Here is a 22,658-nt window from a genome sequence, read left to right on the forward strand (position 1 = left end):
CCCCGCCTGGCTTCAAGTACAGACATTCTACAATGGTTTGGAACCCACAAATCGATCTATGGTTAATAAGGCCGCTGGAGGAGCATTAATGAGTAAGACCCATAAAGCCACCTATGGACTTCTGCAAGAATTGGCATCCAACAATTATCAATGGTCTACAGAGAGAGGAATGCCTAGAAAGGCAGCTGGAGCTTTTGAACTTGATTCTATTACCACACAGGCGGTGCAGATGGCAAATCTTTCACAATAACTAGGTAAGATGAACGTTAATGCTATTCAAACTAATGTTGTTTGTGATCATTGCACATTCAAGTGTAGATTGCCAAGTGGGAAACTCTTTTGTCCAATCAAGTCAAGAACAAGCCCGCTACGTGTCCAATTTCTAACGTCAAAACAATCATTATTCAAACACGTTCAATCCCGGATGGAGAAATCACCCTAACTTTTCATGGAGTAATAACCAATGGCCGGTTATACCACCTCAATAGTTTCCACAGTAGGAGAAGAAGCTGGCACTTGAGAATATGGTCATGCAGTACATGCAAAGGACTGATATGGTGATCTAAAACAACTCGGCATCCATCCACAATCTTGAGACGTAAATCAGTCAGCTCTCCAACATGCTTACTGGGAGGATAGTAGGGACTTTACCAAGCAACATTATGACCAATCCGAATGGGTGGACATATGACCAGCCACAAATAGTAAGTACCGAGTGAGATGCATAAGCTAAAAATGTGAAGACTAAGAAGAAGGAAACCGAGGACGAGGTGAAAGAAACCGATCGGGAGGTGACCAACCAGCAAGCTGAGAAGACTAGAGAGAATAAAGGGGATGCAAAATCCAAGAAATCCAGGGAGTTTACTTCTGAAACTTATTCTCCTTCAATTTATGATCCACCAATTCCTTTTCCGCAAAGATTAAAGAAAAATAAAATTTATAATTAGTTCTCTAAATTTTTGAGTATATTTAAGCAATTGCATATTAATATTCCTCTCATTGAAGCCTTAGAGCAAATGCCTAAATATGCAAAATTTTTGAAGTATATATTATCAAACAAGCGGAAGTTGTAAGAGCACGAGACTATGATGCTGATCGAGGAGAGCAGTGCAATTTCACAAAAGAAGTTTCTGCCTAAGTTGAAAGATCCGAGGAGTTTCACGATCCCTTGCACTATAGGAAATTCCTATTGTGAAAAAGGTTTATGTGACTTAGGGGCAAGTATTAATCTAATGCCTCTCTCCATTTTCAGGAAACTGGATCTTGGAGAAGTAAAGCCGACCACCATCCCTATACAGTTGGTGGACAGATCTATCAAATACCCGAGAGGACTCATTGAGGACGTACTGGTGAAAGTTGATAAGTTCATCTTTCCCACTGACTTCATTGTACTTGATATGGAGGAGGACAAGGAGATCCTTTTGATACTGGGCCGACCTTTCCTGGCGATAGAGAGAACTTTAATTGATGTCCAATAAAGGAAACTCGTTTTGAGGGTTAGTGAGGAGTAGGTCACTTTTGATGTATTTAAATCTATGTAATTCCTTTCCGAGATACATTCCTGCTTTCAAATAAGCGACCGAGGCATGGTCAAGGATGACGAAACTTTTGGAGTTGAATTTCCAAAACTACCACTAGAGGTATGTCTTACTCACTCTACATCTATTGAATCCAAAGATGAAGAGGTTAGGAAGTGTGATAAATATCTGGAAGCTACACCATTCCTAAGATTTTAATGGAGGATAATTTTAAACCGATTTTCCAACCCCATAGGAGATTGAATCCATCAATGCAATAAGTGGTGCATAAAGAAGTATTGAAGCTTTTAGATGTCGGGATCATTTATCCAATCTCAGATAGTGCATAGGTAAGTCCAGTGCAAGTCATTCCAAAGAAATGAGGGATAACCGTGATAAAAAAAAAAATGGCAACAATGAACTCATACTGACGAGGACGGTCACAGGATTACAAGTATGCATAGACTATCGAAGACTGAATGATGCAACTCGGAAAGACCATTTTCCCTTACCGTTTATTGATCAAATGCTAGAAAGACTTGCCATCCACGCCTACTACTATTTTCTAGATGGATATTTAGGGTACAATCAAATAGCCATTGAACTCAAGGATCAAGGAAAGACCACTTTCACCTGTCATTGAGGCACTTTTGCATATAGGTGCATGCCTTTTGGTTTTTGCAATGCACTAGCCACTTTTCAAAGATGCATGATGTCCATTTTCTCGGATATGGTGGAAATTTTTTTAAAAGTCTTCATAGATGACTTCTTGGTTTTATGTCACTCTTTCGATAACTGCTTATATAATTTATCTTTAGTTTTGCAGAGATGCAAATAGTCAAATCTTGTTTTAAATTGAGAAAAATGTCACTTCATGGTCGAGAATGGAATAGTGCTTGGCCACCGCATTTCCTTCAAGGGATTTGAGGTCGACTGAGCAAAGATAGAAGTTATTGAGAAACTCCCACCACCGACCAATGAGAAAGGCTTGAGGAGTTTCTTGGGTCACACCAGGTTCTATAGCCGGTTTATCAAGATTTTTTCCAAATTACTAAACCTCTCTGTACTGTGTTGATTAAAGATACTCGGTTTGAATTTTCTGTTGAATACTTGTATGGTTTTGAAACATTGAAAAAGAAATTAATTTCAGCACCTATCATTGTATCACCAGATTGGAATTTACTTTTTGAATTAATGTGTGATGCTAACGATTATACTATAGGAGCTGTTTTGGGGCAGAGAAAAGATAAAAATTTTCATGTTATTTATTATGCAAGTCGGACCTTAACAGAAGCTCAACTGAATTATGCTACTACTGAAAAAGAATTGTTCGCAATTGTGTTTGCCATTGACAAATTTCGTTCTTATTTGATAGGTTCAAAGGAGGTCGGTTACCGATCACTCAGTTCTTAAATACTTGTTGTCAAAGAGGGATGCCAAACCAAGACTGTTACGATGGATTCTACTACTACAAGAGTTTGCTTTGGAAATAAGAGATAAGAAATGTATCGAGAATATAGTGGTCAACCACTTATCTCACCTTGAGCTTAAAGAGGCGGCTGGCGAGAAGAATTTTCCAATTAATCAGACATTCTCGGATGAGCAATTAATGGCTATACAAGTTGTTCCATGGTATGCTGGCATGGTAAATTATTTGGTGTCCACAATTCTCCTGACCGAGATGACATATCAACAAAAGAAGAAGTTCTTCTCCGACTTAAAATACTATTTTTGGGAGGAACCATTTCTATACCGGCACTATGCAGATTAGATAATCAAAAGATGTGTGCCCGAGGAAGAGATGGAGAGCATACTCAGACACTACCACTCTTTGGAAGTGGGCTGCCACTTTGGTGGAGCAAAAATAGTAGCAAAAATTTTACAATGTGGCTTTTATTGGCGAACTAATTTTAAAGACTCTTTTAATTTTGTTACTTTATGTGATCATTGTCAAAGGGTTCGCAACATTTCTAGAAAACATGAGATGCCTTTAAACAATATTTTGGTAATTGAATTATTTGATGTTTGGGTATAGATTTCATGGGTCTTTTTCCATCCTCATATTCTAATAAATTTATTCTAGTGGCTATAGGTTATGTCTCCAAATGGGTGAAAGCGGTCGCCTTGCCAACCAATGATGCGAGGGTCATGGTAAATTTCCTGCGGAAGAATATCTTTTCCCGATTTGGCACTCTAATGGCCATAATCAGTGATGGCGGAAAGCATTTTTGCAATCACCAATTTGAAGCGCTACTGACGAAGTATGGAGTTACCCATCATATGACGAAAACATACCATCCTCAAACGAGCGGCTAGGTCGATGTGTCTAATCGAGAGCTGAAGCGCATACTGGAGAAGATCGTGAGTGTCTCTCAGACAGACAAGGCGAGAAGGTTAGATGATGCACTATGGGCCTATTAGAAAGCATTCAAAACACCGATTGGGATGTCACCTTATCGGCTCGTTTATGGAAAAGCTTGCCATCTACTCGTGGAGCTAGAACACAGAGCCTATTGGGCAACGAGGACACTGAACTTTGATTTACAAGCGACTGCGAGAAGAGAATACTGCAGATCAACGAGATGGATGAGTTCTGCAATGATGCTTATGAGAATGCTTGAATTTACAAAGATAAAACTAAAAGATGGCACGATAAGCATATTCTAAGAAGGAAATTCGAAGTCAGGCTGAAAGTTCTATTATTTAACTCAATACTTCGACTCTTCCCAAGAAAGCTATGCTTTTGGTGGTCGGGACTGTTTGTGGTGACCCGTGTTTTTCCCTATGGGGCAGTTGAAGTCCATCACGAGACAAAAGGTACATTTAAAGTAAATGGACAGAGATTAAAACCCTATATGGATGGAGACTTTAACTTGGAAAAGTATTCCATCAATCTCACCAGTAATAAATGATGAGAGGACAATGTCTAGCTATAAACTTTAAATAAAGCGTTTTTGAGAGGCAACCCAATCTTTTTTTATTAATTTTATTAATTTTTATTTTTACTTAATATTATTCATTTTCTTTCATTTTTCAGGAACAAAGAGGCGAGGAGATCTCCAAGAAGTACACAACTGCGCCTTCAAGGAAAATATTCAAATGACAGAACTGGACAAAATCAGGGGAGCATCTCTTACCTTCTCTCATTCTCTACTTTAGTTTCTCTTCCTTTTTCCCATTGAGGACAATGTGATATTTAAGTTTGGGGGTAAATGATATTATTTTCTAAAAATAATAATAATAATAATAATAATGATGATGATAATGATAAAAACAGTATGGTTCGATGAATAAAAAGCCTATAATAAGAATATGATTGAAATTTATTATAATTTTTAGGAAAAATTCTCATTGCTTAAGTTTAGTTGTTAATTCTTTACTTGATCTTACTTAATTTGATATTTTCTATGTTTAATGAATGCTTCTTATGATCATTAATTGTTTTGAGTACCTAGAGAAATTTTATTTGAATTTATATGGTCTCAACTTACTCTAGAACTTGTTTGATTACACTCGATGTGAAATCCTAGACAAAATATTACTGGAAAAATGATTAAGGCATTCTTTAGACCAATTGAGTCTTTAAAACTTACCTGTTTATTCTCTTTATCTCTAGTCGCCCTTTTGAGTTTTATTGAAATATATTTGGCCTTATATTTTTTTTCTTCTAAACCTCATATTCCCTACCTTAATTGAACTTAAACACCTATTTCCTCACTTTTCAAGAGAACTAGGTTTACACAAATTAACAGATTTACAAGAGCAAGAGAGGGAGAAGGTCTACAAGTAAAGTAATTATAACAATATTATCAAAATCATAAGTTTGGGGGTGTGAAAAGTTAACTCATCTACTATGTGGCCAACAAGAAAAGGCCAATGAGAGTCATCCAAAAAGGCAGTTGAAAAAGTATGGAATATTTCCACAAAAAAAAAAAAAGAAACAGAAAAAAAAAAGATGTCTGGCCTACCAAATAGAGGGGTAAAAAGAGAGATACTTGAAAGTACAATAAATAGAGGTATGTTGAAGGATTTACAATGATTGAGAAGAGATATTTGTGAGAATGCTCTATTTATTATGTTAGTGTTCAAACTTAAGTTCTCTTGCTTTACTTGAATCTTATCTTTTCTTTGTAGCCCTCACCCTAGCCTTACATTACAAGTTTAAAGACCTATTGATCCCTTGTGATAGTTTATGTTCTACATTAGTGAATAGTGATTTGAAAAGCAAGCCTATAGAGTTTTTAGAGATCTATTATTGATTTACTTGTCTGCATAAAACTATTTGGGGAGCTAATGATGAAGTGAGAATGATGGGTATGCATGAATATAATGTGGTGGAATTGAGTTTTGAATGAACTTTTGGACTTGATTGATCTTGAATGATTCATTTGAATTATAGAATTTAGACAATTTTTGAGGCAATAAATTTTGTGAATCAAACCAATACTTGTTTTGATTATCTTTTCTTTTCTTCTTTGCTCGAGGGAGAGCAAAGCTTAAGTTTGGAGATATTTTATAAGTGTTATTTTTATGTGATTTTTATCACTCTTTTATTTATGAAAAGTGTCATTTTCCCTTCAATACTATTGAATTTATTTTATTTCTAAATATTTTTATTTATTTTCTTGGATTTGAAGGAATTAGAAGATTTAGTGCAAAGGTACAAAAGAAGAGACTATAGATCTAAATAAAAGACCAACCTAAACAATATCGTGGACAACAACTAAAAAAGGCGAGATGAGTCTTTCATCCCGGTCAGGAGTCTTTCTACTCGGTAGGTGAGGAGAGGGTCGTGTGGTCTTTGTGACCTCCACGTCCGTTTATTTGTGATCTCCACACCAATTATATTCAGCGCACACATCATCTACTTGGTGGGATAATTCCTCCCTATTGGGATCAATCTGCTGCTAACCACTAAATCCGAGTTCCGAAATCAATTTATTGGTGATCAAATCCTCTCGAACTCCGCAATTCAAGCCGCATATCATTGAATCTTCCATTTTAGATAATCTCATTATTCTTTGGATAATTTCCTTTTATGTTAACATTTATCTTTAAAATTATTTTCCAGATATTTAGTCTAGATTGTAGTCGTAGTTATCTTGCTTCCAGATTTGAATTTCGACATCTATTTAATCTCGACTTGTGGGATGAATAGGGTGTTTTTTGGGAGTTCTGAATGAGAGTTGAGAGTTTTTATGTTTTAGAGTCTGAGTCTAAGTTTAGAGTTCCAATTTTTATTATTGAAATGTTCTTTCGAGAAGGCAGAACTGGAAGGCAGAGGTGAGAGTCGAATGCTTCATCAACTGACTTCAACAAAAAACATCAGTTTTATTCTTTTTCTTTTTAATTTCATTATGAACTAAATCTATTTTCTAGAACTTTGATGTAGCCTAGCACTAACACATAGTTTATATTCCAAGTTATTTTATTTCAATATTTCCATGATTGAGTGTTTATTCCTTGTTCTTAATGCTTACAATTTTCTAGCTAACTATTATTCGATCTATTGAATCACAATGAGACTCATAATGAGACCGAGAGGTGATTTGTGATTAAAGTTCTAGGATTAAATACTATTAGTCGAGCGAAAGCAGAGATGCTTTACCACGACTAGTGTAATTTTCAAGAAAACTCCAAAAAACTTAATGAGTCTCCAATTAGCTAAATTTACATAGAGACATGGAGTTATTAGTTGGAGATATTTTTGATATTGTTCGAGAGAAAATATTAAATAGTTAAGAGATTTTTATCATCAATTTGGGATAATTGGGATTATATAACAAGTAAGAATAAATTGTGTGAGATTTGCTAGGTGAAGTCAAGCGCTCTAGATCTCTTCTGATTATTTTTAAAATCTTAATTTAATGTTTTTTTTCTTTAGTTTAATTTAGATAAAACCATTCTTCAAATTTCAGTTTTCTAAATAGTAATTAATTTAGTTAATTTCAGTATTCAATAGTATAATTATTCCCTATGGATACGATAACCGTTTTCTTTAAAACACTTTACTACTTGTTAAGATTCTATGCACTTACAGATTATATTTTTATGCGAACATGATACAACAGTGGAAATAGGCATGGCTAACAAAATCTCGTGTAATCGTTGCAAGTATAAGATAGTTAGGCTCACTAATTTTTCACCAAGTCAACAAGTCAAACAATGGGCTGAATGCCTCGTAACCATTTGATAAATACCAATCCACTTCTGATTTGGCAATAGTAGATCCCATGGCGGAAGACGCTTTCTACCACTTGTAGAACCATTTTGTCTCACATTTTCCATCAACATCATTCATGGTTCTAGATGTCGGAGGGGGCTCATGTGCTTAGGTACTCGTGGTGGAACCGAATATAGCATTATTCTTCGCTTACAAATATGCTAATACATGTATCATATTCGACACCAACTCCTCAACACGGAACTTATCATGAATTTTCTTCAAGTGGAAAGTAAGAAGGCCTAACTTGTTTTGTGGATCAAGCATAACTGTAATCAACATAAACAAGTTCATCCTGTCTAATGACCCCCAATACTTATCATATTTTGATTTGATGTTTATGGCCATGCTCCTCAAACAACTATTAGTACTCTCACTTTGCATAATCAACTCATTTTGGAGATTATAAATCTCCAGAAAACTGGTGTTGACTATCACATATAAAGACCCAGAAGATGTATTAGTGGCATCATAAAACATTTCTGAAAACTTAACAAACACCCACACTGTCTCCCACTCCTTAGCTTTAGGAGGCCCCATGTGCCCATCATCAAAGTAAGAGAGGAAATTATAATCCCCACTCTCTATTCACCTGAAAGCCTCTAAAACTTCTTAGCCGCCTCCAACATCATGTAGGTTGAGTTCCATCATGTTTTTACATCAAGACACAATATTTTCTTACAATCAATTTTTTCTTTTTCTGCATATCACTTAAATTTGTCTAATCTTGTGGGGGATAAGCGCACATATCTAATTGCATTTTTAACCATTTTGATGGTGTCATTGCACTCCTTCAAACCCTCATTAATAAGGTTCAAGATATGAGTACAATATCTCATGTGCATATACTTTCCTCCCAACACATTCCCCATAAAAAACTATTTCAAATATGAAATTGTAGTATTATTTGAACTTGCATTATCAATAGTTACAGTAAATATTCTATCAATGCTTCAATCAAACAAACACCACTCAACATATCTCCCAATAGTATCTCCTCGATGATTAGGGATTAAACAAAAATTAATGATTTTTGTACAACTTCCAATCCTTATCAATGAAGTGTGTAGTTAGACACATATAATTCAAATTCTGTACAGATGTACATGTATCGGTCGTCAACAAAATCCTTATGCCACCATCTTTAAACACTTTTTTAAGTTTCCCCTTTTCTAATTCATACAATTTCATATAATATCTTACAACGGTGACACGACATGACACATTAAACCGAGGTGCAAGAGACCAATACACTTTCTTAAATCTCTGTCCTTCAACATCTCTAAATGGCAACTCATCAATAATTACTATCTCTGCAATCACCAACCTCATAGCCTCTTCAGTATATTTGTGGGTTACAAGATTCCTTAATATACTACCATCACTTTCTCTAACCCCCTCCTTAGGTGTTGCCTTATTTGTCAATATTTTTTTGTACCTATCAAAAAGCTCACGTTTATAAGGATTTTTAGGACATGAAGGCAAATGGTTTTGCATTGTTGAAGTTTTGTTTCTCTTTGAGTGGCAAGCGTACGTCTTAGGTAATGGACAAGTACTACTAGTAGGGGCACTAGGGGGTTTTGATGTTTGGGTCTCTCTCAAATCATCTTCCTAGTTAATTGGTTCATTTGAATCAACATCAATTGGAGTCGACGAAGAATCCATCTAAATTATAAAACAAAATATAAATGTTACATGTACATTATTATAGTGCATAACACAAATTATAATTACAAGTTAGAATATCATAATTTAACAATAACAAATTTGTTATCATGCAAAACATATTAAGAACTATAAGTAAGAAGTAAGAACACTCATAGTGACAATAGAATTGTTCTCAAATTACCATCCATAGCCCCAAGAATGTGCTCCAAAAATTTTATACCGTCTATAAATACACAAATAATAATTTAGTAAATTAGGGAACTAATTCAACAAAAATCCCATATGACAATTTTAGACTAGATTTACTTGTTTACATACACACAGTGACACAAATTTAGACTTCAATGTACACATAGATTTACACTATCTAGACTTCAATTCTATATTAGTGAGCGTAAATCATGAAAATAATTATTTTGGGCATGAAATTAGTGAACATAAATCACAAATCACAACTACCTCCGTCGATGGACAACTAATAACTGAACCTCAGGAATGGGTCATCACTAGGTGCATTGCCAATGACGTATTCTGACATTGTCATCCATCCCAACCTCATGGTATCATTATCATCCTCATATGGCCAGTTCATTAACTTCATCAAACACATAAAGCATTAATCATTGTATTTTCTTTCTTCTCTTTAACTTTGCCTTACCTTTCATTCTTTAAATAGTCATACTATATATATTTAGTCACACATTAGTCACGCATTTCTAAAATCACAAGACATATTTCATCATAAATAAGTTTTGTAAAAAGAGACTATCAATGAAGGGGCTCAATATATACCTTTGAAAACATTTACTACATATATACATTTGAAAAAGAGACTTTATAGTTTACTATAAATCAATGTATATAAAAACATGATCCTTATAAATTTGAGTTTATCATGTGTGTCTCCAAACCTTTCAACTGAACCTATTATATTTTAAGTAATAGCATAAAATTTATTTATCGGTAAACATTATGCGTGCTATGCTTCATGCATGGGTTTCTCGGAATATCTAAGTCTCTTGGTTGTCATTATTCCTCGCCTACCTTGCTCACCTATTACTATGTCTACTCGATACAGTGCTCACCATTTACTGTCTTGCTTGGTGTAGTGTTTATGTCATGCGTGGTGTAGTGCTTGTGATATGTTTATTTAGTGCTTTCCGAGCAATACTTGCTTAGTTTCGTGCTTGTTGAGCAATACTTGCTCGGTTTCATGCCCATGTATCTCTCTCTCTCTCTCTCTCTCTCTCTCTCTCTCTCTCCTGTTTATATTAATATGTCATGACATGCTTAGGATTTTCATGCACCTAGTGAGGGGGTGTTTAACTAAGTCAATCAAGACATACAGGGGAAGGGAGGCCAAGAGTGTTAGTGTTTGTAACCCTAATAATGCATGGCTTGTTGGTAGTTTAAGAGGTACTCCAATGAGCCTCATTGGCTAGGACATACAGTGGATGTGGTTGAAGGTCATGGTGCCATGATGGTGGTGGGTGGTGGTGTGCTCAGCGTGTGAATGAGTACTCAGGTCAGGTATGTAGTGGTTCAACCCATTGCAGTGTGCATGAGAATGTGTAAAAGAAAACAAGAGGACTTACCGATGGTAGTAGGGGAGGCTAGGTTGTCGTGACTGACTTAGTGACTAGTAGAGAGTGCAAGTGTATGGCGCAACTTGGGTAGCAAGAGTGGGTATATTGACTTCTAGGGTTCTATAAATAGGGTTTTGTAAGGGTGAAAGTCCAAGTGGGACAAAACTTTTGGTGTTGTGACCTAGGAGTATCCGAAATGGGCTAGGGATCTTGGTCATCCTAAGGTTTTCAGCTAGGTTAGGGGATGTGGTTGCCTTAAGAGTTGTGATTGGGTTAGGAGTTGTGATTAAGTTAGAAGTAATGATTGGTGTAGATCTTTATCCTGACCTAGATGGCTTACTTCTGTGGGTAATTCATGGGCTTGGGCAAGAATGGTGTTTGGGCTTACTTGCCCTCCCTTGGTCTTAGTAGGCTCGAACCTAGTGAGCTTGGGCCTAGTTGTTGGATTAAATTCAAATTTTGCTTTCTAAAGATAGACACTCTAACTAAGGCATAACCTTGACTTTCCTAGATTAGAAAATTGAAGGCTCGGGGTATTACAAATTCCTTATTGCCAAATTGCACTTTAATACCCAATGACACGTACAACTCTCTTCTAGTCTCATACTCTATAGTGCTTCTCACTAGAAGCTGCAAAAACATGCTCAGCCTGATGCCATGCTAACCCATGCCACTCTTGCCTCTCAGGCACATGCCATGTAGACTCGTTCTCGAAGTCACTCTTTAAGCCCAAGGTGCCAATGGATGCACTATTCAGTACCCCCTTCCTCCGTCTCTTCTAGCTAAGATCACCACGAACCAACATGCTACATAAAGGCTATTAAGGTTCCCAATTGGCGATCGGCTATGAATATGGAATTTGATGCACTTCTTTAGAATGACACTTGGTCTTTAGTGCCTCAGTCGCCCTATCAAAATATAGTTGGTTGTAAATGTGTCTTTCGCATCAAAAGTTGTCCAAATGGTTCGACTAAAAGCTACAAGGCCCGCCTCATTACTAAAGGCTATCATCAACGGCTATCATCAACAACTTGGCTTAGATTTCTCTGAAACTTTTAATCCAGTTGTCAAGCCAATGACTATCCAAATTGTTTTATCAATTGCTATCTCCTCCAACTGGTGATTACATCAAATTGAAATTTAAAAGGCTTTCCTTCATAGTTCTACTGAAGAAGTTTACATGGTTGAATCTTCTGGATTTTGGCATTCACAACTTCCCGATCATGTCATGTGTCATCTACATCACTTTATGGGATTAAACAAGCACCTCATGGATGGTTCTCGAAACTCAACATTCCTCTATTGGAACTTAATTTTCATGGCTCCAAAGTGGACTCCTCTCTCTTCATCCTCCATCAAGGCTCATTGATAATATTTTTTCTTATTTACCTTGATGACATTCTTGTTACCGAATTAAGTTCCTTGACGATTAAGTTCATTATCAAGCTCATTCATGTCAATTTCACCGTTAAGGACCTTGGTACACTTAATTATTTTTGTGGCGTCGATGTTTCATTTGATCTCGAAGGTTTGTTTCTGACTTTGCCGAAGTACACTCTTGGTCTACTCAAATGTAGCAAAATGGACATTGCCAAGCCTACCTTCATGACCATGGCCTCCACATGTTTTCTGTTTGCCCATGAAGGCAAACTTTTTTATGATCGAAATTTATATCATAGTATCGTTGATGGCTTGCAATCTTATCCTTCACACGTCCCGGTATTACATTTTTCATGAATCATGCATAGGTCGTTACTTCCTCATTGGCAAGCTATTAAACGTATTCTTTGCTATTTGAAGCATACTATTTCTCATGGTCTTTTCATGTCTCACTCCTAACCAATGTATCTTTCTAGTTATTTTAATTTTGGTTGGGCAGATGAGCACAATGATAGACGATGTACAAGTGCATATTGTATTTTTCTTGACAATAATCTAAAGGCATAGAACGCATGTAAGCAACAAACTATTGCCTGAAGTAGTATCAAAGCTAAATACAAGGCATTAGCCAATGTTGCCGCCAAACTTACAATAGTTGGGATCTCTACTCAGTGAACTTGGTTATCCTCTCTCTCACCTGCCTATATTTTGGTGTGATAATATTGGTACCGCTTATTTCTCATCTAATCCGGTCTTTCATGCCAAGACCAAACATATAGAGATTAGCTTTCATTTTATACATGACTAGGTTGCAACTAAGAAGTTGATGGTTCAATTTCTCGAGTAAAGATGAAAAAAAAAAAAAAAAAAATCCAATGCATTAACCAAGCCACTATCCCATGTCCGTTTCACTTTGTTGTGTGACAATCTCAACATCTGTCCCCCTCCGTTGATTGTAGGTGAGCATTGAAGATCTCTGATTATGGACTAACCCAATATCCCACGGATAAGGAAAACCCAACAAGGAAGAACCACCAATAAAAGGAAATCAAATATCTACATTGACCACCGAATAACTAAAGATCTCAAGACAATATGCGACAGCAAATTGTACAGCCTTTAATGCATATCTTTCTTGCCCATATTGTACACATAGTTTCACGTGTATATAAAATAGATGACAAGCGTATAAATCTTGCAATGAATAATAATACTTTCATCACCTCTATTTACTGATGATCTTTCATTTATGCACGTCTGTCTATATAACTTTTCATTTCTCATCTCAAGCCAGTCAGTTACGCAACAAGCTTTGGATCTTCTTATACATAAATACACAGCTATACAGATTAAGATACACAACTTTTGAATACAAGAAAAGTTTTCAGAATATTCTTGTCTTCTTATTATTGAATTTGTATAGCATAATTTATTTCCTCAAAGTCCATGGAGTTCTTTACACCTTGTACTATACCTAGCCTATTCGTGAAGGATTAATAAGTCTAAACATTAGAGTCAAGGAAAGTACGAGAGTCGAATGGTGGTATGCACTGATCTCTTTTATTATTTATCAGTAAATAGGAATTTTATTAAAATTAGGCGAAGCCAAGTACACGAGACATATTCAAGAACCACACCTACGCATGACTGTCTAAAAATACAAGAAAATCATGTACATTCATACCATTAAAGTCTATTACAATCAACTAATGAAATAATGTATGAAGAAAAAAAGTTATAATCTTGTCCATTGTCCGTTCACGATCCTCAAAACTCCGACCATTCCTCTCCATCCATATGCACTACCATAGGCAAATCGGTATTATCTTCCACATCACTACAATTTGAGAATTACCTCGAATGCCTTGCCAGCTAGCCAAAAAGTCAACAACCTTTACTGGCATTACCCAAACGAGTCCCACTCTAGCAAATATATCATTCCATAAGCTCATGGCTACATCCCAATGCAATAATAGGTAATCCATTGACTCCGCACTTTTCTTACACATAGCACAAATCCAATAAAATCAATCGGTTTTTTCTAAGATTATCTAAGTTAAGAATCTTCCCTTGTGAAGTTGTCTGTACAAAAAAAGAAGCTTTTAGAGGGGGCCTTAGTCTTCCATATGTTCTTCCATGGGAATGTTCTTGTAGAGTGTCATGACGGACTTGTAGTATGACTGTATAGTAAAATTACCCTTCTTGGATTGTGACCACATAATCTTATCCGCTCCTCTAGTCACTCTACAAGTATACACAAGGTTGAAGAAATCTATTAATGTGTCAATTTCCCAATCTTAGGCAGCTCTAAGGAAAGTGATATTCCACTTAAGAGAGCCACTAGAGAGATCCTTGAGCTTTGCTACGAAACCCTCCTTACTTCGGGCGATGCCGTATAGTGTTGGGTAGCCATCTTTGAGGATTCGATCTCCACACCATAGGTCATTCCAGAATTTAATTCTGGAATTATCCCCAATTGCAAAACGTGTATAGATGAAGATTGATCTAGCCTCTTCTTATTTTTTTTTCCAAAGTCCCACCCTATGTGATCCGTTCACCTCATTTGAACACCATCCTCCCCACAGTTCACCATATTTTAACCTTATAATCACTCTCCATAAAGCTCCCCTCTCTTTGTGATATCTCCACAACCATTTACCCAATATAGTTTTGTTGAAAACCAACAAATTCCCAATTCCCAGCCCGCCATCTCGCAACAAATTCTGACTTGGAGAGATTCCTATTTCCCAACTAATTCTGACTAATTCCCAATAATTCTGACTTGAAAACCAAAAAATTCCCAATTACCAACTAATTCTGACTTGAAGAGATTCACTTTCAAACTCGAAACAGCTTCAAAACAAATTAAAAGAGCTCGCAAGGTTTGAATATGATTATGACTAGCCCCGCAAAAGACGAGAGTATCACAATATCATCTTTAAATAAGAGGTGAGTCATCTCAAGTGTGCTGATTCTTGTTGCCCCTACGACAAATCCAGATAAAAATCCACCTTCCACAAGACCTGCAATCATTTTACTAAAAGTTTCTATTATGAAAACAAAGAGTAAGGGAGATAGGAGATCACCTTACCTCAAACCCCTCGAACTTCCAAAGAAACCCATTCGGGTACCATTCACCAAGATAGAGAAACGTACGGTGGAGATGCAAAATTTGATCCAAGAGCACCATCTCACTCCAAGTCCACACCTCTTGAGCATGTATAACAAAAAATTCTAGTTTACACAATCATATGCCTTATCCATGTCAAGTTTGCATAATAACCAGGGTTCACTCGACTTGATTTGACTCTCCAAGTGTTCATTGGCAATGAGAACCAAGTCAAGGATTTGCCGACCTCGGATGAATGCATTTTGGGGCTTGGATATGATCTTCTCCAATACCGTATGCACCAATCTCCAATTGTGCTCTTTCTTTTTCTTAAAAAATTTGGATATGGCTGTATAATTAGCTATTGTCATCAAGGTGTGCTACAAGGGAGTTCAAGAATTCCCTACTGTCTTGCCCTCTAAAGCTTGGGTTATCAGTTGATGAGGACCACCAAAGCTCACACCTCTGTGTAAACAAAGCGCAAGTTATTTGAAGAGTCAACTAGGTCAGCTACATAGTTACTCGATTAGCTCATTGGAAAAATTATGATATTAGACAAGGACCCTATCAATTTCAAGCGAAATTGGGATGTTTTGATATTTCACTTGTTAATATAATGTGAAATGATCAAAATGCCCCATGTTTTACACTAAATGGATATTATCCATTTCACTTAAAATGAAGAGGATCCTATTCTCATTATATTACGGCCTTAGCATTGCACTGATGGTATAAGCATGACAGAGAGATGTGAAGCTTCACAAAATAAGGAAAACTGGAAAAGTATATTTTGTGGATTATATGGCAGGTGTTATTCTAATGTAAAATCCATTTTATAGCAGGCCTTCTTTTGTATACCGAACTAAGGGGATGGGATGACCGAATAACAATAACAGCTTCCACTGCCACCAAAGATAAACAGTCATGCAGAAGCATTGCTACAAGGCTCATCCATGACTTCATCAATCATTACAAAACGGCCTTTCTCTATGGACAGCTGTGCTGCAACGCCGATAGCAACTGAAACTAGACCATCTTGCAAGCCCACAGCAGGAAGTTGCCCACCTTTAGCTTGAATAGCAGACAAGAAGTTAAGGTGTTCCAAGTAGCTAGACCATGATGCAGTCCGTCATATCTGAAAACGAATTGATTGGGAATTTTGTTGAAAAACTTTTCAAGCATAAAAGGCTTTCCTTGTAGAGATGAAAAATGGAATGAATGTTCCAGTTTAATCCATCGAATATATAAGAGAAAGCAACTCACTTTATTCTATTATCCTCAGCCTTTAAAGTTTGGACACCATCTCTCCCTGCCACTCGGGTACCAAAATGTAGAATACTCTCAGGAACAAATGCCTCCCCTGTAACAAACTTGTAATTTGAATCAAACTGAGGAAAAACACATGCATTTTGCCGGCACTAATGCACAAAATGAAACCGAAAACAGGAAAGCTTGCAGGTAACATCATAAATGGTTGAATAGCACAATGGATGGGACAGGCTTTCCACTTGAATTTCAGGGGATTCAAGGTAATTACCCTTGACAGAGCCCCATAGTCAGTTGTGCATAGATTGCAAGTGATCAGAACGGGAGAGTGAGAGTTTTACCTTCCCATTGTCACCAACAACACAAATTTCTTGCTCATTTTTACTGCCTTCAGCAAACATGCAAAGGTCAAGCATCCCTCGAGAGCCATTGTCAAATTCAACAATAACATATGCATTATCAATAATATCTGGTACCTGAATGCAAAGAAAATTTGTGAATAAACAAGAGGGTAAAAACATATAGAAGGGCTCAGATGTTTGGCAGAACTGAGATTTTAGAAAAAATGAAGATTAAGCTTTGCACAGCTTGTGTTCAGGTACGATAATCTCCATTTAAAAGCTAAGCTTCCAGATTACAATATATTACCTGTTTATTCAAATGGTACAAAATAAGTCTTGAAGTTTCTTTTACAATCTCCAAGTGGTTTAGTTTTAAGTACCCACATCTTATATAACTAGGGTATTTAATCTCATTTTGCAAGCAGGAGGCTGGTTTCAACTAGCTAGGAAACGATGGTACGGTTTGAAAGCACATTTCAAATTAAGTTGGGTATATGACTTTCTAATTTCTGCAGGAACACAACCCCTTACAAAATATTAATAGATTGCTGAATGTGTAACCTAAGTTTCTTACAGCATATCATGTGTTTATAACATCTTTGCCAATTTTTGTGCCAAATTGAAGTTACCTTTCCATCATATCTTTCATCCTTGTGATTAATATCAATAGCTCCTGAAGCCATCACACGCACAGGATTTGCCCCTGCAAACAGCCTCATCAGATCAAAGAAATGGCAGCACTTCTCTACCAATGTTCCTCCTGTGTTGGCATTGAACCGATTCCAATTGTTCACCTACGAAAACCATAGGTCTATCAGAAAGATTGCAAAGCTGTAAACATGGAAAGATTTGCCTTACATACCTTGACCAAAAAAGGAAAGCGATGCTCCCGGATTGCCACCATTTTAACCCGTCCAAGATTTCCACCCTTAACTATTTCTATCAGTTTAGCAACAGGTGGCATGTACCTGTACTCCAAACCAACTTGTACAAGCATATCCTGTCTCTTTCTAGCAGCATTTACAACCTAATTCCAGACAAACTATATGACATACATCAAGAGAGAGAGAGAGAGCACATAATCAGGCTGTTTACTACCATATCCAGAGGAACATTATTAGCGAATTCAGTAAAATATATCTGTATGTACAATAACATGTAAGCGGTAGAGCCATAGGATTTTAATAAGAAAAATACCTCTTTCATATTTGGTAAGAATGCACAAATCAGTTTTGGGTTCTAACATACAAGGGAAACAAATCATTTTTGCGTGCGTGTGCATATTAAATTTTAAGCATCTTTCCTACATTCTCTCAACTATTTAGGGAAAGTTCGTCCACAATTAATCTTTCAGTGAGTTTTTTGAGACCTCAAGTATAGGCAATCGGCCATATGACAGGATAAGTGATGTAGGGGGATCTGAGTCCGAATCCGAGGCCGACGAGGCTCAGCTGATAGATGTGACGTTAAAAGCACTGGACTACAGCGAGAAGGTAGACTAGCGTAAAACTGGGGAGAAGAGATAAAGAATTGGGCGAGGAGCGGCAGATTTGGGCGAGGAGACTTATCCCTCGGATGGGCAAGGAGACTTATCTCCCTCGGATGGGCGAGGAGACTTATCTCTTGGTTGGTTGGGCAAGGAGAAGTGGCGGCATCCGTATTTTAACTATAACTTTGGCTACAGGTGTCAGAATTGCCCATATGACTCCAATCCGGAAAGCTCTCTTCGGCGCGCACGTCATGGTCACCATGCCTCGCCTGGTGGGACCCTTTTTGACCCCAAAATCAGCCATTTTTACCTCCGAAATGTAAACTTTAGTCAACTCTTTCATTTTTGGTTAATTTTCTTTTATGGTAATGTGTATCTTTAGTAACGATTTTATTTCGGATTCTTAAGCTAGAGCTTAGTCATAATTATCTTATTCCGTATTTTATTGTTTGGCCTTAATTACTAATTTTCCATTTTTCGTTAGCTATTTAAGCCCGACTAGTGGGGCTTCAGAGAGGATGATTAATTTATTTTATATTAAAACCTTTATCTCTGGGTTTCTCTCTATTTGCGATTTTTCACAATCTCAATCTCTAGCTTCCGTTGTTTAGCTAGTCGTCAAAATAATCTTCTATTCTGATCTGGCGTCAATAAGTCATCAATTGTATAATTGGTATAATAAGATGAAGAATTAGATAGCTCAATACATGCACACAGAGAAGCATACAACTTATTACCATCAGCAAGATACAAATAATAGTTGAAGGCAATCAACTACCTACTGTACCGTTCTGGTCAATGATTCATAATTCTCTCTGGTTAACTTCTAACACATTTCATATATTTTTTTATAATTCTTTAAATTTTCATATATTTTTTAAAATTATTTAATCACATTTAAAATGAAAGTTGTGATAAAGTTCTTCCCCTAATTTTGGCCCAAACAAGTTGTACCATATTATCAATCCAAGTGAAAGGAAAAAAGAAATCATTGCCCTTTTTTGCTTCTATGTCGTGGATGTGGCTCATTAGGATTGAACCATTTCATATTCTTCCTTTTTATTTTTTATTTTTTGGTAATATTTCAAAATTTAACAAAGCTCATCTCAGCAGGTATTGTCACTGAATATTTCCCATTCAGTTTTCATGTGAATCCCACCAACCCTATATCATTTGGAAGTGGACATACTATTTTAATCATAGTACAAATTGCTTTCACTTTGTGAAATTTTGCTTTATATGTCATACTGGTTTCATGACTTGTTCAGTATATGTTTATCATCCCATTAATCCCTGAACTCACAAATCATTGACCTAAACCAAACTCCAAAATCGCTGCCCTCAAAACATAGCAACCAGAAAACAGAAGAGATTGTGATAATGATTGAATATTCAGTTAAACATAATTTGGTTCTTTGACGTTGTCCATCAAAATGAGGCTGCATCATGTTCAGATGCTGCTTGTCTAACATATATACAGAGTGATTGATTTATTTTACTATCCATAAATTTCTAACCCATGACAAGTTACAAGCTCTATGTGGGCAATAATCGTGGGTTGAAGAAAGACTAGTATCAAAAGACTGAGTGGAGTTAACGATGGTACAAATGACTGACCTCTTTGCAGTGAGAGACTGTGGTGCACAATGGCTTCTCCACTAGCACATGGTGGGGTTTCCGGTGATTGATTATGTCCATAAGGATTTCATAATGAGTCATGTTTGGAGATGACACAACCAGTGCATCACAGAGACCGCTGTCTAATAGCATCCGGTGTCCTGAAAAAACCTTCACAGCTCTTAAAGGTCAATAATACTTTTTGCAAGGGCTGTAATTCTCAAATAAGCACAAAGATAAGATCCCCACAGTTCAGAATGTCTTGAATTTTTTCATGATCGAGGATTGACAAACCGAAGAAGTTCAAGCTCTGAGCGAGAAAATATAAAGATAACTGTTAAACTTCGACCACAACATAACAGTCTCAGGCTTCAGGAAACTATCAAAGTTCATTACGGTTGCAATCCCAAAGTTCCTATATCCATAATTGATACCAATGAAGTAGACGAAAGATTACAAATCAGCCTAATGAAGAGCCATATAACGTTTGATACCAAAAGTTCTAGATATGATAAATAATTTAAGCAGTCGAGAAGCAAAATACCTCGAGTGTCCAATTGAAGGATTGAGCTAATTCTAAGGCAAGCTTTTGGGAAGGGACATGGGGGTCAGCTACGGCGACAACGGCCACGCCTTCGCTGCGAAGATGGTACAGATTGATGAGGTGCTCTCTGCCCATCATTCCCACCCCAATGATCCCGTACTTCACTGTAGCCATGGTCGATAGAAATCTCCCGAAACTCCACTCTCTACAGTGTAGGGGCACTATATGCTTTTGTAGCTTCGGATAAAAGCTAAAACTGAGTGACTTGGCCACAAATTACCTATCCCATCTGATTATTATAATATTTTAAATTTTTATATAAAATATAATAAATAATTTTAAATTTTAAAATAAAATTAATATTAAAAATTAATATCTTAATAATATTTTATTCAACTTTCATATTTAATATCAACCCATCACATCTTAACTCATTATCCAAATCTAACCTAAATATTCGTTTAGTTATTTAAAATAAAATATTATTAAAATATTATTTTTTAATATTATTATTATTTTAAAATTTAAAAAATTTGAATTATTTATTATATTTTTTGTGATAATTTGTTAAAATTGTAATGATAAGATGAGATGAAATGAGTTGAGAGCCTCTGTCAATCCAAACCTAACCACTTTGAATAGTGAGTTGATATGAGAGTTAAAATTTAAATAAAAAATTACTAGAATATTATTTTTTAAATATTATTATTGTTTTAAAATTTAAAAAAATTGAATTATTTATTATATTTTATATAAAAAATTTTAAAAAATTATAATAATTAAATAAAATAAGTTGGAGACCTTTTACATCCAAACCGGGCCTCGACTGCCGGAAATCTTCTTCACATAATTTCCTTTCCTTCAGCTGTTTTACCGTTAGTTTAGAGTAATTGTAGTGGCGGCTTTTCAAGTTATTAACACGTTAAGTTCGTCACCAAAATATTTTCTAAGGCAATTTTTTGACGTTAGGCGACTGCCATCGACACAATAAGGTTATGTTCGGATATTGAATTGAGTTGAAATGATAAAATATTGTTAGAATATTATTTTTTAATATTATTATTATTTTAAAATTTAAAAAAATTGAATTGTTTATTATATTTTATGTTAAAATTTAAAAAAATTATAATGATGAGTTGAGATAAGTTGAGAGGAGTTAAAGATACAAACGAGGTCTAAATCTTGAAGGAATGTCGAAGTCAACCTTTAAAAACTGTATTAAGTTGTCATCCTCCTTTTGGAATGAATTTTTGTACTTTATTTATACGTAAATTATTGGCACCCTAAAGTACGTGTGAAAATAGAGAACAATAATTCACAAAAAATATAAACTTAAAATCTCAACACAACCTTTAATTCCCATATTCTAATTTTAAGATTTTATTTTATTTTGCATTTTTTTTTTTACCTTTTCAATTAAAATGTATCGTACATCCAGCTTTAGAACCTCAAAAATATTAGATTGGTGTTGCAATTAGACCATTAGATGAGGGACACCTCATACATTTCAACCTTGTTTTCTTCTTTTTATTATTACATTAAAAGTTATCCATAAGGGATCGTCTTTGAACGTGATCATGATATAAACAGGGAGAGGAAAAGTAAAACCCAACAATAAACAAGCCTTAAAATAAACCCTAAAAACCACATTAGCTCCATAAACTGGTCTTCTAATATTTCCCACGCAAATAGCTATTGTCCATGCAAAGACTTGATCTTGGCCCATAAAACACACATACTAAGTCCATAATATCCAACCAATAAACATGAATTGACCAACTATACTATACACATACGTATGGCATATTTATACTACACTACATAAGAATGTCACTTTAACTGTGAGGACAGCGCCAAACAGAGGGAAGAGATCCCTTCCCCTAGATAAAATACTAACAAAAAGAAGGCAGCCGGGTGG

The 22,658-nt window shown here is 35.9% G+C and overlaps 1 protein-coding gene across 1 annotated transcript; it reads right to left on the reverse strand.

The window, feature by feature from the left end:
• Positions 1-16,249: 16,249 nt before the first annotated feature.
• Positions 16,250-21,004, reverse strand: LOC121235057 (inositol 2-dehydrogenase 2). Its single transcript, XM_041131273.1, is given in 8 exon segments — positions 16,250-16,596; positions 16,599-16,618; positions 16,747-16,844; positions 17,091-17,225; positions 17,720-17,884; positions 17,953-18,117; positions 20,197-20,367; positions 20,741-21,004. Coding segments are annotated over 8 exon segments (1,119 nt in total). The 5' UTR covers positions 20,915-21,004; the 3' UTR covers positions 16,250-16,405.
• Positions 21,005-22,658: the final 1,654 nt, after the last annotated feature.

This window comes from Juglans microcarpa x Juglans regia, chromosome 6D (assembly GCF_004785595.1).
Source record: "Juglans microcarpa x Juglans regia isolate MS1-56 chromosome 6D, Jm3101_v1.0, whole genome shotgun sequence".
NCBI lineage: Eukaryota > Viridiplantae > Streptophyta > Magnoliopsida > Fagales > Juglandaceae > Juglans > Juglans microcarpa x Juglans regia.